Source organism: Plectropomus leopardus, chromosome 4 (genome assembly GCF_008729295.1).
Source record: "Plectropomus leopardus isolate mb chromosome 4, YSFRI_Pleo_2.0, whole genome shotgun sequence".
Lineage (NCBI taxonomy): Eukaryota > Metazoa > Chordata > Actinopteri > Perciformes > Serranidae > Plectropomus > Plectropomus leopardus.
In genome coordinates, this window is record NC_056466.1 from 21,665,896 (window position 1) to 21,678,469 (window position 12,574).

The window sequence follows — 12,574 nt, forward strand, 5'->3', positions numbered from 1 at the left end:
TAAAAGTGCAAAAAATGGTCAAAAACACCAGAATTTGGCATGTCAAAAAAATGACAAAAAAGCAAGGCTATAGTATGGCAAAAATGGTGAAAATGTCAAAATTTTGACATGTCCCAAAAACAGCTGAAAACACCTCAAAACAGCATAAAATAGCGTGCTGAGACACGCCATAGCATTTAAAAGTGCAAAAAATGGTCAAAAACACCAGAATTTGGCATGTCAAAAAAATGACAAAAAAAGCAAGGCTATAGTAAGGCAAAAATGTCAAAATTTGACATGTCCCAAAAACAGCTGAAAACACCTCAAAACAGCATAAAAATAGCGTGCTGAGACACGCCATAGCATTTAAAAGTGCAAAAATGGTCAAAAACACCAGAATTTGGCATGTCAAAAAAATGACAAAAGAAGCAAGGCTATAGTATGGCAAAAATGTCAAAATTTGACATGTCCCAAAAACAGCTGAAAACAACTCAAAACAGCATAAAATAGCGTGCTGAGACACGCCATAGCATTTAAAAGAAAAAAATGGTCAAAAACACTATAATTTGGCATGTCAAAAAAATGACAAAAAAAGCAAGGCTATAGTATGGCAAAAATGTCAAAATTTGACATGTCCCAAAAACAGCTGAAAACAACTCAAAACAGCATAAAATAGCATGCTGAGACACGCCATAGCATTTAAAAGTGCAAAAATGGTCAAAAACACCATAATTTGGCATGTCAAAAAAATGACAAAAAAAGCAAGGCTATAGTATGGCAAAAATGGTGAAAATGTCAAAATTTGACATGTCCCAAAACAGCTGAAAACACCTCAAAACAGCATAAAATAGCGTGCTGAGACACGCCATAGCATTTAAAAGTGCAAAAATGGTCAAAAACACCATAATTTGGCATGTCAAAAAAATGACAAAAAAAGCAAGGCTATAGTATGGCAAAAATGGTGAAAATGTCAAAATTTGACATGTCCCAAAACAGTTGAAAACACCTCAAAACAGCATAAAATAGCGTGCTGAGACGCGCCATAGCATTTAAAAGTGCAAAAATGGTCAAAAACACCATAATTTGGCATGTCAAAAAAATGACAAAAAAGAAGCAAGGCTATAGTATGGCAAAAATGGTGAAAATGTCAAAATGTGACATGTCCCAAAAAACAGCTGAAAACACCTCAAAACAGCATAAAATAGCGTGCTGAGACACGCCATAAATAACATTTAAAAGTGCAAAAATGGTCAAAAACACCAGAATTTGGCATGTCAAAAAAATGACAAAAAAAGCAAGGCTATAGTATGGCAAAAATGTCAAAATTTGACATGTCCCAAAAACAGCTGAAAAGACCTCAAAACAGCATAAAATAGCGTGCTGAGACACACCATAGCATTTAAAAGTGCAAAAAATGGTCAAAAAACACCATAATTTGGCATGTCAAAAAAATGACAAAAGAAGCAAGGCTATAGTATGGCAAAAATGGTGAAAATGTCAAAATTTGACATGTCCCAAAACAGTTGAAAACACCTCAAAACAGCATAAAAATAGCGTGCTGAGACACGCCCATAGCATTTAAAAGTGCAAAAATGGTCAAAAACACCAGAATTTGGCATGTCAAAAAAATGACAAAAAAAGCAAGGCTATAGTATGGCAAAAATGTCAAAATTTGACATGTCCCAAAAACAGCAGAAAACAACTCAAAACAGCATAAAATAGCGTGCTGAGACACACCCATAGCATTTAAAAGTGCAAAAATGGTCAAAAACACCATAATTTGGCATGTCAAAAAAATGACCAAAAAAGAAGGCTATAGTATGGCAAAAATGGTTAAAATGTCAAAATTTGACATGTCCCAAAACAGTTGAAAACACCTCAAAAACAGCATAAAATAGCGTGCTGAGACGCGCCATAGCATTTAAAAGTGCAAAAATGGTCAAAAACACCAGAATTTGGCATGTCAAAAAAATGACAAAAAAGAAGCAAGGCTATAGTATGGCAAAAATGTCAAAAAATTTGACATGTCCCAAAAACAGTTGAAAACACCTCAAAACAGCATAAAATAGCGTGCTGAGACGCGCCATAGCATTTAAAAGTGCAAAAATGGTCAAAAACACCAGAATTTGGCATGTCAAAAAAATGACAAAAAAAGCAAGGCTATAGTATGGCAAAAATGGTGAAAATGTCAAAATTTGACATGTCCCAAAAACAGTTGAAAACACCTCAAAACAGCATAAAATAGTGTGCTGAGACGCGCCATAGCATTTAAAAGTGCAAAAATGGTCAAAAACACCATAATTTGGCATGTCAAAAAAATGACAAAAAAAAGCAAGGCTATAGTATGGCAAAAATGTCAAAATTTGACATGTCCCAAAAACAGCTGAAAACACCTCAAAACAGCATAAAATAGCGTGCTGAGACACACCATAGCATTTAAAAGTGCAAAAATGGTCAAAAACACACCAGAATTTGGCATGTCAAAAAAATGACAAAAAAAGCAAGGCTATAGTATGGCAAAAATGGTGAAAATGTCAAAATTTGACATGTCCCAAAACAGTTGAAAACACCTCAAAACAGCATAAAATAGTGTGCTGAGACGCGCCATAGCATTTAAAAGTGCGAAAATGGTCAAAAACACCATAATTTGGCATGTCAAAAAAATGACAAAAAAAGCAAGGCTATAGTATGGCAAAAAATGTCAAAATTTGACATGTCCCAAAAAACAGCTGAAAACAACCTCAAAACAGCATAAAATAGCGTGCTGAGACACGCCATAGCATTTAAAAGTGCGAAAATGGTCAAAAACACCATAATTTGGCATGTCAAAAAAATGACAAAAAAAGCAAGGCTATAGTATGGCAAAAATGTCAAAATTTGACATGTCCCAACAACAGCTGAAAACACCTCAAAACAGCATAAAATAGCGTGCTGAGACACACCATAGCATTTAAAAGTGCAAAAATGTTCAAAAAAAAAAACATAATTTGCATGTCAAAAAAAAGTACAAAAAAGCAAGGCTATAGTATGGCAAAAATGTCAAAATGTGACATCTCCCAAAAACAGCTGAAAACACCTCAAAACAGCATAAAATAGCGTGCTGAGACACACCATAACATTTAAAAGTGCAAAAATGGTCAAAAACACCATCATTTGGCATTTCAAAATAATGACCGAAAAAGCAAGGCTATAGTATGGCCAAATTATCAACATTTGACATTTCCAAAAAATGCATAAATTAGCATACCGAGACATGCCATAGTATAGGATGATGCAAAAACAGCCAAAACACAATAATAATGCATGTTGAAAAAATAAGGCAAGGATATAGTATTGCAAAAAAAATGTCAAAATATGACATGTTCCAAAAACAGACGACAACACCCCAAAACAGCATAAAAAATTATACCAAGACGCCCCTAAGCATAGAACGTTGCAAAAACGGCCAAAAATTCCATGTTATAGCATGTTTAAAAAATGCAGAAAAAGGAGAAGTTATAGTATGGCTACAAAAGTTAAAATATGACAAGACCCAAAAAACAGCTGAAAACAGCAAATTAAAAAACACTGCCAAAAACACCATGAATTGGCATGTCGAAAAAATGATTGAAAATGCAATACTGTCGTATGGCAATAAACAGCAAAATTTGAAATGTCCCAAAAAAGCTGGAAACTGTAGAATAGCCTGCCCATGCACGATAGAATAGGAAGATGCAAAAACACCATAATATGTCAATATGCCCAAAAAGCAACACTGTAGTATGGCGAAACGTGGCAAAAAATGACATGTGCCATAACCAGCTAAAAACAGCTGAAAATCGTATATTAATTATAATCGTAAGTCACACCATAACATAACTACATACTACAACATACAGACAACATACTATTGCATGATATTTTCATGCTATTTTAAACAACGTTCTATAGTAAGGTGTTCTTTATAGTATTTTGGCCAACATACTATAGTATGACTTCTCCAATTTTGGCGACATATTATGAGTTTTTATGCTATTTTTAATGACATACTATAGTATGACTTTTTATGCTTTTTTTGACTACATACTGTTTTGATGCTATTTTTGGGCAACCTATACATAAACATAACATAAACCCAAATTTGTTTTTTATATCCAAAGCTCTTTAACAACATTGACTATCTGTTTTTTTTGTTTGTTTTTTTTTTTTTTCTTTTTTTGGACAAACAATGAAGTGAGGCAAAATTACAAAGGAAATACATTTTTTTGTTTTTTAAAAAGTCATAGTATTGCATGTCATAACAAAACTAATTTAAAGGTTTTGCTTTGGCACATCATAAAAAATGTAATTTAAAATATCTAGTATGTCTTAAAAATGTCATTAAAATGTCAGTTATTAGTATTTCAGAAAAAAAACTGATCTTTTTGCCATAAAAATGTCATACCAAAGTTAAAGTATAGTATTATAGTAGCATTTTCTTTTTTAAAAAAATCTCATGAACGAGTAATAATATAGTTGGTCAGAAAAATGGCAGTCAAAAGTCATAGTATATAATGCCAAAAAAAAAAGCCATATATTACTGGCTCATACGAAATGTAAAAACAGTCCTATAAAGTCATAGTATAGCATGTCATTAAAAAGTCATTGTAAAGCATGTAATGAAAAATGTAAATTGAGTCATTTATATATAATTAAATAAATTTATATATAAAAAGGTCATTAATAGTCATTTTATAGCATGTCATATAAAAATCATAAAATGTCATAATGTAGTATGTGATTTAAAACATATTTCTCAAAAGTCATAGTATAGTATGCCATTTAAAAAATATCACAAAAAAGTCACTGCATATTATGTCAATCATATGTTAGCTCCCTGAAACGGCAGAACTTTGAGAACCCCGATCTAAGATTTTTGTTTAATTGCTCTAAAATTACTTTACAGACTTATTATTATTATTAGTTTCAATTTTAAAACTGTTTCCTTATCAAAATGGTTAATAATAATAATAATATTATCAACCATTTTGATAAGGAAACAGTTTTAAAATTGAAAAAATAAAAATAAAAAATACAAATATTCAAAGTCAAATGCTATGAGTACAGTCCACCGACAGCAGTTGTCCTAAAGACTTTTTTCTGTATCTACCGAGGGTCTGTGTCTTGCATTTCCTATTTTCACCATGTTTCTTTCTCTCTTCTTGGAGTATAATGTGTATTAGTCCGTGTATTAGTACGCGTATTTTAGAGACTGCTGGATTTTCAAGACTCAAGATTCGTTTATTGTCATTTAGACTCTATGCCACACAGACAGATAGTAGTTGAGGACCAATCAATTTCTATCTTTTCAATTCTTCAATTTTGAAATCTGTCTCATTGCTTCTTCTGTCTCGTTCTCTTACTCATCATTTTTATGAGTTGGTCACAGTATATTTCCTGTTATTGTTATTTTTTTTAATTCTAGGCTTCCCTCTGTCTGCACCCCACACTGCCTCTGTAGCTCTGCTTAATGTTTGCTCGAGATTTTAAAGGAAGAATTTGATTAGGAAAAGACTACATATATTTTGTACTTTCTCACTCTTTTGCTTTGTTACATTTTGCAAAAGGGAAAACTATGAAATAACGAAGATGACCTCTATTGCTGAAACACCTTCAGAAAGAAGAAGTCATGGAAGATTGTGACATTAGTGGATGTAATATTCCAGCTGGTCAATAATGTTGCAGGTTTGCATAGCAACTGTGTATTTTATTCAGTCTCGTCATCAGCAACCACGCCCATATATAAAATATATCAACACTTTGATTTAACATTTCCATTGCCAGTCAAAACAGACACATCATGCGTACACAATATACAGTTTTACAATGAATATGTGAGAGGTGACCCCTTGACAACACTGATGACACAATTATTAACATTTTACTTTAAGATTATTGCTTCATTTCCATCCTGTTATTATGGCCGCCCTTTATGATAGTATAACTGTGAGTATAAACAGTGAGTGATACTCTACAACACTTTCAGCACTGTTCGATTTGTTCCATGTGTCTGCACATTCATTCATGCAATAGAGAAAATATGATAATAGTCATCATTTTGAGCAAAAAGACCATAATTGTCATCTACTGTATTTGAGCCATCGATCTTATTGTTCTTGAGTTTCTTGTTCAAATCAATCAACACATCATTTAATCACAATACAAGATCTTAAAAAACATCAATATCCACCTTTGATGCCTCTCTGTTCTCTGTACACATTTAATAAAAAGACATTTCACATGAAAAGGTAGTTTGGGGTGTATATCCTCAGGTCGTCGCCGTTTGCCCCTGCACCACTCTACTTAGGGCTCAGAAACTCCGCCCACTCTGTTCAGCGGCTGAAGAACTGTAGATGAGCTCCAGGCAGCAAGAAAAATCTCATGTCAAGACTTAGATCACATTGTCAAACATGTGCATGGACTGCATGATGCTCTCATCCTAAATGGAAAAAAACAAGTGGACAAAGTCAAATTACTGAAAAAGCTGCACATGGAAATGGAGGTTTTGTTCTTAATTAATTGTGTATTTGAAAGGGTCGAAAACGTTTGAGACAGAAACCTTTTGGCATGTCTCCAGGAACTCCTCGATGGTGACCACTCCATCGTTGTTCTTGTCCATTTTCTGGAAAATGCAACACACAGACACAGACAATTAAAAAACCAACACAACTGAAGCGGCCTGGCACTGGCAGCAAGAAAGGTTATTGTGCCACCAAATACAACAAATAAATCAAGAAACTGCTCATAAAAATGTTGCTCCATAGCACCATCTGTATTCAAAAACTCCACAGAGTGCCCTTAAGAAGCTAAAACAACATACACAGAAAAAAAATAAAGGTTTAAGCTCTTCATTTTCTATCTACAATATACAGCCCGTCCTCTGGTTAAATGAGCCGTACTGTCTGTTGTCATGCTTTCCAGATCATACACAAAATACACTGCACCAAAACATTATGAGAAACTGATGTTAAATTCTTCGGCTGAGTAGTTCCAGTGAGATATAAAACAGCATCATACAAATGGTGCATAAGCACAATTTAAAGGTAAAACACATTTTTAAAGTGAATTTCAAATGAAACGTATACAAGGACAACAAATCAACAACGTTTGTAGCTTAGCTGTTCTTGAGCAAATTATTTGACTAACTTGTAGTTTATTGTCGGTGCATGTGTGTTGCATTGATTTCTTGATTTTTACCTGAAAGAAGTTGTCAACATGCTCCTTGGGAGCGTTATCCCGCATGCAGGGGTAGGTATACTTCCCCATCATGTCATAGATGGAGTGCATGATGTCTGTCATTTCCTGGACACACAGAAAGGAAGGAGTGATGTAAGAAAAAAGCATCACCAAGAGCTGTCAACGTAACAGCAGAGAGAGAGAGAGAGAGAGAGAGAGAGAGTACTGCCCCACCCTGTTCAATATTTATATTGATTATCTGGCAAAATTCCTAGAACAATCACAAATCCCCGGCCTCACCCTTTCTGACTGAGAGATTAAATCCCTTCTCTTTGCAGATGATCTGATATTGCTGGCTCCATCTAAAGAGGCCTTTCAACAGCAGCTGGATCATCTGCAAAACGTCTGTCAGTCCTGGGCCCTGACATTCATCTGGAGAAGACTAGGGTTATGGTCTTCCAGAAACGACCCAGATGTCAGGGAAACCCAAATAGGTTTTTGCTGGGCTCAACCGACATTGAGCACACACATACAACTACACATATTTGGGATCAAACATTACCTCTACAGGACATTTCAATCTGGCCCTGAATGATCTCAGAGACAAGGGGAGAACGGCCTTCTATGCTATAAAAAAGTCTTCAAACATTGATATACCCATCAGAATCTGGCTCAAAATATTCCAATCCATAATCAAACCAGTAATATTGTATGGTGCTGAAGTATGGGGTGCTCTTGTAAATCAAGCCAGTGCCAATAAAGCAAATGGAATTGAATTGAACTGAGAGAGAGAGAGAGAGGGGGGAGATGGCTCGTGTACCTCTCTGGTGATGCAGCCATCTTTGTTGAGATCGTACAGATTGAAGGCCCAGTTGAGTTTATCAGTGATGGAGCCTCTCAGGATGATGGACAGACTTAAAACAAAGTCCTACGGCAAGAAAAAGAAGACTGAGCAACGACTGATAGCAACACAGACGTAGTGACTAAAAAGGTAAGGATGAAAGCAAGAGGAAGGGGACAGTAAAAGAAGGAAGTGAAATACTGTATAGTCTGTAGAGTTAATATGAAATGTTTCAGTGCTTGTCTTTTCTGAAATCTATTTTAGTTCTGTCAGCAAGAAATACAAACTAAGTGCTTCTAAAGATGAGACTTTTCATTATCTCTGTAAGTTAAAGAACGTCAAGGAGTTACATATTTAAGTGTTTTTAGGGGGAGATTCTTTTGTTTTAATTCTCTCTTTTCTTCTGTGCATGTCCTGGCTAAGAAAATCCATATGAAAAATATATTTATATCTATACTGTGTGCATCTTTGTGTACTTAAATGAATTAAATATCTTAGAAAGAGTTTGTTTTTTTATTGAGAAAGACAGATTGTAGTCTAGAGTAGTGAAAAGGACTACAACAAATAAAAGTTACAAAGCACCTTACAATATATCTACACTGTGAACATACTTTGAAGGGTCTGTGCTGTCTGTACTGAGTTGCTACTATAAAGCACAAAGAATGAAAACATAAAACTGCAAAAATCAAGGAGGAAACAAACATTTGTCTGGACAGCAGAGAGTGTCGGAGTGGAAAAATCACCTCAAAGCTGACCGATCCGTTGTTCTGGGTGTCGAAAGCCTCAAACAGGAAATGTGCATACATACTTGAATCTGGAGGAAAAATTAAATAAAATCACCAATCAAATCCTGGATTCAAAAAGAGTCACTTAGGTTTTAAATTTGTGAAATGATGCTCAGAATTGACTACAAAGCCTGTGGTTTTATATCACCCTTTGTGAACCTTTACATGTTGAATCAATGTTTGTGAATTTCTACATTTATTGTAGTTGTATAAACATTTAAGCACATCTTAATAACATTTGACTTTAGACTGAAAGTTATATACAGTAGTGAAAGAAAACACACACACGCATTTAAGTTATACATTCACATTTCTGTCCTGCTTTTGACTATAAAAACAGGGTCATAGTTAAAACTGGAGAGTTTGCATGGTTCCCTGTGGTCAATTTTGTCCTACAAATAGAGATATTTTCTATCCCAAAACTTTAACTTGGGAAGTTTTTCACAGGTGGAATAAAGTGCACCATGTAGACATGCTTTAAAATGATTTCTGAGCTTAATTTTACAAATTCCAGATCCTATATGACCCAATTAATTGTCTAATGAGCAAAGATTAATGAAGATGATCTGCACATCTTAAAAGTTCAGTTTGAACTCAAACAGGGATATAATCAGGTGTATATAGCGTTTGACAGAAATAAAGAGTTGCAAACTCTGGACCGATGAAGATGAAAGACTTGTGCATCTTTTCCTGTAAAACCTCCTACTGGTTTCTGTTTGGACTATTTTGATATAAAAAAATGTGACTGACCTCCCTGAGGAAAGAACTGGGAGTAGATGTTTTTAAAAGTCTCTTCATTCACCACACCACTGGGACACTCCTGTGCAAACGAAAAAACACAAACTTAACTAAAAAAATGACTTTCTCATGCATATAAATAACAAAAGATTCTGCATCACGTATAAACACTCCTTATTCGTATACAAAAGAATAAAAAGGAAAGTGCATGAATCCTAATTTGGCAGGAATCTTTGACTGACGTTTTTGAATCCCCGGTAGAGGACCTGCAGCTCTTTCTTGCTGAAGTTGGTCTGCTGTACGAGACGGTCGAGCCCCTCTGGTCGGTAACACACCGTCGAAAGCTCAGCATCATCACTTGAACTTTCTGCACGTAGAGATGGAAAGAGAGAGACCAAATAGTTACTCCCTGAGATTCACCAGAGTGCACATGAACCACTTTGCATGGAAAATGAGGCAGCGGCAAAGATGGAGAAAAGAAAAGCAAGAGTGAAAAAAGTATCAGAGTTTAATTTTTGCTTATATTTATATGAAAGTGAATCTGATGACGGACTCTGTGTCCTGACACTTGCTTTGAGAAACTGAAGAACTGGAGCCAGAGCGACAGCAGGGGAGAAGTTTGAGGAAGCGCTGCTTTATGGTCTTCTTATGGGGTTTGGACGGCGGATTACCTGGAAACAACCAATGAGAGCGGAGATTAGAGGCTGATCGAGTGGCCCACATTGGGAACACCATGTTAGATGGATCAAACACCGGCCAAACTACGCTCAAATACTTGGAATCACTTTTCCGAGCAAGTTAGAGCGCACAAATTAGTTTGCTGACCTGGCTTTGAACCAGTGCGACCCGTCAGATCAAAACTGTTTGGAGAGCAGCCAGCATGCCAGAGCTGAGTGAGGTGACACATGACCGAAGTCTGAGATACAGAGGTCACACAGAGGTCACACAGAGGGTCGTCTAATGTGCAACATTGACCAACGGGATTCTTTGTTTTCAGATATAATATGGAAAGAAGTTGTTTTTTTTTATTTTTTAATTCTATGTATATTAACCAATATGTCTCTCAAAATGCAACATGATGGACCTCAACATATTTAAATAAATGAAGTTTACTTTGATGCAAAATGAAATGAGTTAAAATAAATCTACGGTAGAGTAGTTTTACATTTTGACACATGGACTGCCAGAACTAGTCAACCCACATAACACACAGGTTTCTCTCAATTATCCCCTGAAGAAACTTGACAAATGTTAAAATCATCTAATTCCACACTGACGGCTGTTTTTTATTCCTCATCACTTTTGTCCATCTCTTCATTAAAGACACATAATGTTTAGACATAGCTAAATATTCAAATGCATGTGTTTTATTGCTGCTATTTCAGTCACATGGAAATGAACTGATGTACTGAGCATCAACATATAGAAAGTCCAAATTTTGACATTGTAATCTACTAGAATTTGGAATAAAGTTCTGTCAGTTTGAACCCAGTTTGTTTGCACAGTATAATGACGTAAAGTGTTTTAAGTTGATATAGAAAGGTTAAGGTGACAAAGATAGCTGAGTTGAGAATTATCCATGAGTGTGAGGGGCTCCTCATAAAGCTGCACACACACACACATGCACGCGCACACACACACGCACTGTGTTGCCTTATTTGAGACCCCACAACACCACACCACAAGATGGTTTTCTGCACTGGACCTACTGGACATCCAGTTCCCTTTGTCTGACTGTGTGCCCAAAATACAAGCAGGCACAGCTAACTGCCGTCTCAACAACCATGAAACTGAATTTTTTTGGGTCACAGAAGCATTTTGTCAGTCAAATAAACAATAACCGTGAAGGCATCGAAACAAAAATCAGATCAACTTTTTCTATATTTAGCTAAAAATCAACAAGAAAAAACATCACTCTATGTTTCTCATCTAAAGCACTTTGCTCAAAAACTTTTCTCTAAATCAACAGTACATGTTAACAGTGTACCAGTCGTCCAGATTTAACGTCCTTTTTCTCTCTCCGTGCTGAATGTATTCGAGGATTAGCTCTGGCTCCTCTGCAGGGCTCTGAGATCAGTTTTTATTGATCTTTATTCATCTCTACTCTTCCTCTACTTTTTCCTTAGTAGAAAGAGAAGAGAAGAGAAGAGAAGAGAAGAGAAGAGAAGAGAAGAGAAGAGAAGAGAAGAGAAGAGAAGAGAAGAGAAGAGACACTCATTTGCTGTCGTCCTTACTCATTTTTTGAAAAAGCGAATAAGGACCTGATACTGGTGTTTTTGTAAAATATTGCCTGCTGATAACTTTTTCCAAAGCTGCATGCGAGTCAATTAAAAATCTAATGGATTACAATCATCTTTATCGACCTGATTACCGAACAAAACAGTTGCGTGTCGTCTCTTTTTAAACCCAGCTCACCTCCTCGTGTAGGAGCACGAGAGGGCTGACTCATTCATTGATCTTCATCCTTCTCTCCTGCTCCTAAACTGTTCCGTTTAAAGGTCTCACTTGCTTTCAGTTGCGGAAAGCATCTTGTTTTTGTAGTCCCGTTCATTCAAAGTCAGTCAAAGAGACTTATCATTGACCCAAAACAACCCGAGGACAAAGAGATACTGTAGACTTGACGTGCTGGACAGAAGCAAGATGCTCACACAAATTGTCCGTGTTGCATTTCCATTTCCTGCCACTAGAGCGCAGTGTTAATCTACAGTCAGATCACACTCGACTGTGAAAGGCCTCAAAGTCAGAGAAAGAACGAAGTACAGACAGGAAGCAACTATGAGCTCTGCAGGAGACTAAAACGGACAGATGGAGCAACCTGTTTGATGTTATACACCTTCACGCCCACTGCTGTCCAGAGAGAAAACCTGTGGACCTGATTTCTTTTTGTGAATTAACTGAAACCTAACTGTGATGTGAATACAGAGGAAGGGGACTGACCAATGCTGGGAGAATGTGTAAAACCTGTCAGACCCTCAATAAGGTTTAATGACAAGCTGAAACATGTTATTTGTAAGTATTCCCATTTTCTGCAACTTTA

The 12,574-nt window shown here is 36.0% G+C and overlaps 1 protein-coding gene across 1 annotated transcript; it reads right to left on the reverse strand.

Annotated features, from left to right (window-relative positions):
* Nucleotides 1-5,694: 5,694 nt before the first annotated feature.
* Nucleotides 5,695-10,444, reverse strand: LOC121941656 (Kv channel-interacting protein 2-like). The gene is made up of 9 exons (XM_042484484.1): nucleotides 10,363-10,444; nucleotides 10,110-10,208; nucleotides 9,780-9,904; nucleotides 9,550-9,619; nucleotides 8,758-8,828; nucleotides 7,994-8,101; nucleotides 7,195-7,299; nucleotides 6,557-6,619; nucleotides 5,695-6,436 (listed from the first exon to the last, which is right to left on the reverse strand). The coding sequence occupies exons 1-9, from the start codon at nucleotides 10,442-10,444 to the stop codon at nucleotides 6,389-6,391; spliced, it is 771 nt and encodes a 256-aa protein (XP_042340418.1). The 3' UTR covers nucleotides 5,695-6,388.
* Between the last annotated feature and the right edge of the window lie 2,130 nt (nucleotides 10,445-12,574).

Bases quoted from the DNA above. Each gene is read 5' to 3' on its own strand.
- LOC121941656 (XM_042484484.1), bottom strand. From the start codon at position 10,444: ATGTGTCACCTCACTCAGCTCTGGCATGCTGGCTGCTCTCCAAACAGT. The intron at 8,102-8,757 runs GTGATTTTTCCA...TTCTTGCCGTAG, and splicing joins ACGGATCGGTCAGCTTTGAG to GACTTTGTTTTAAGTCTGTC. The intron at 6,437-6,556 runs GTTTCTGTCTCA...TTTTCCATTTAG, and splicing joins TCCTGGAGACATGCCAAAAG to GATGAGAGCATCATGCAGTC.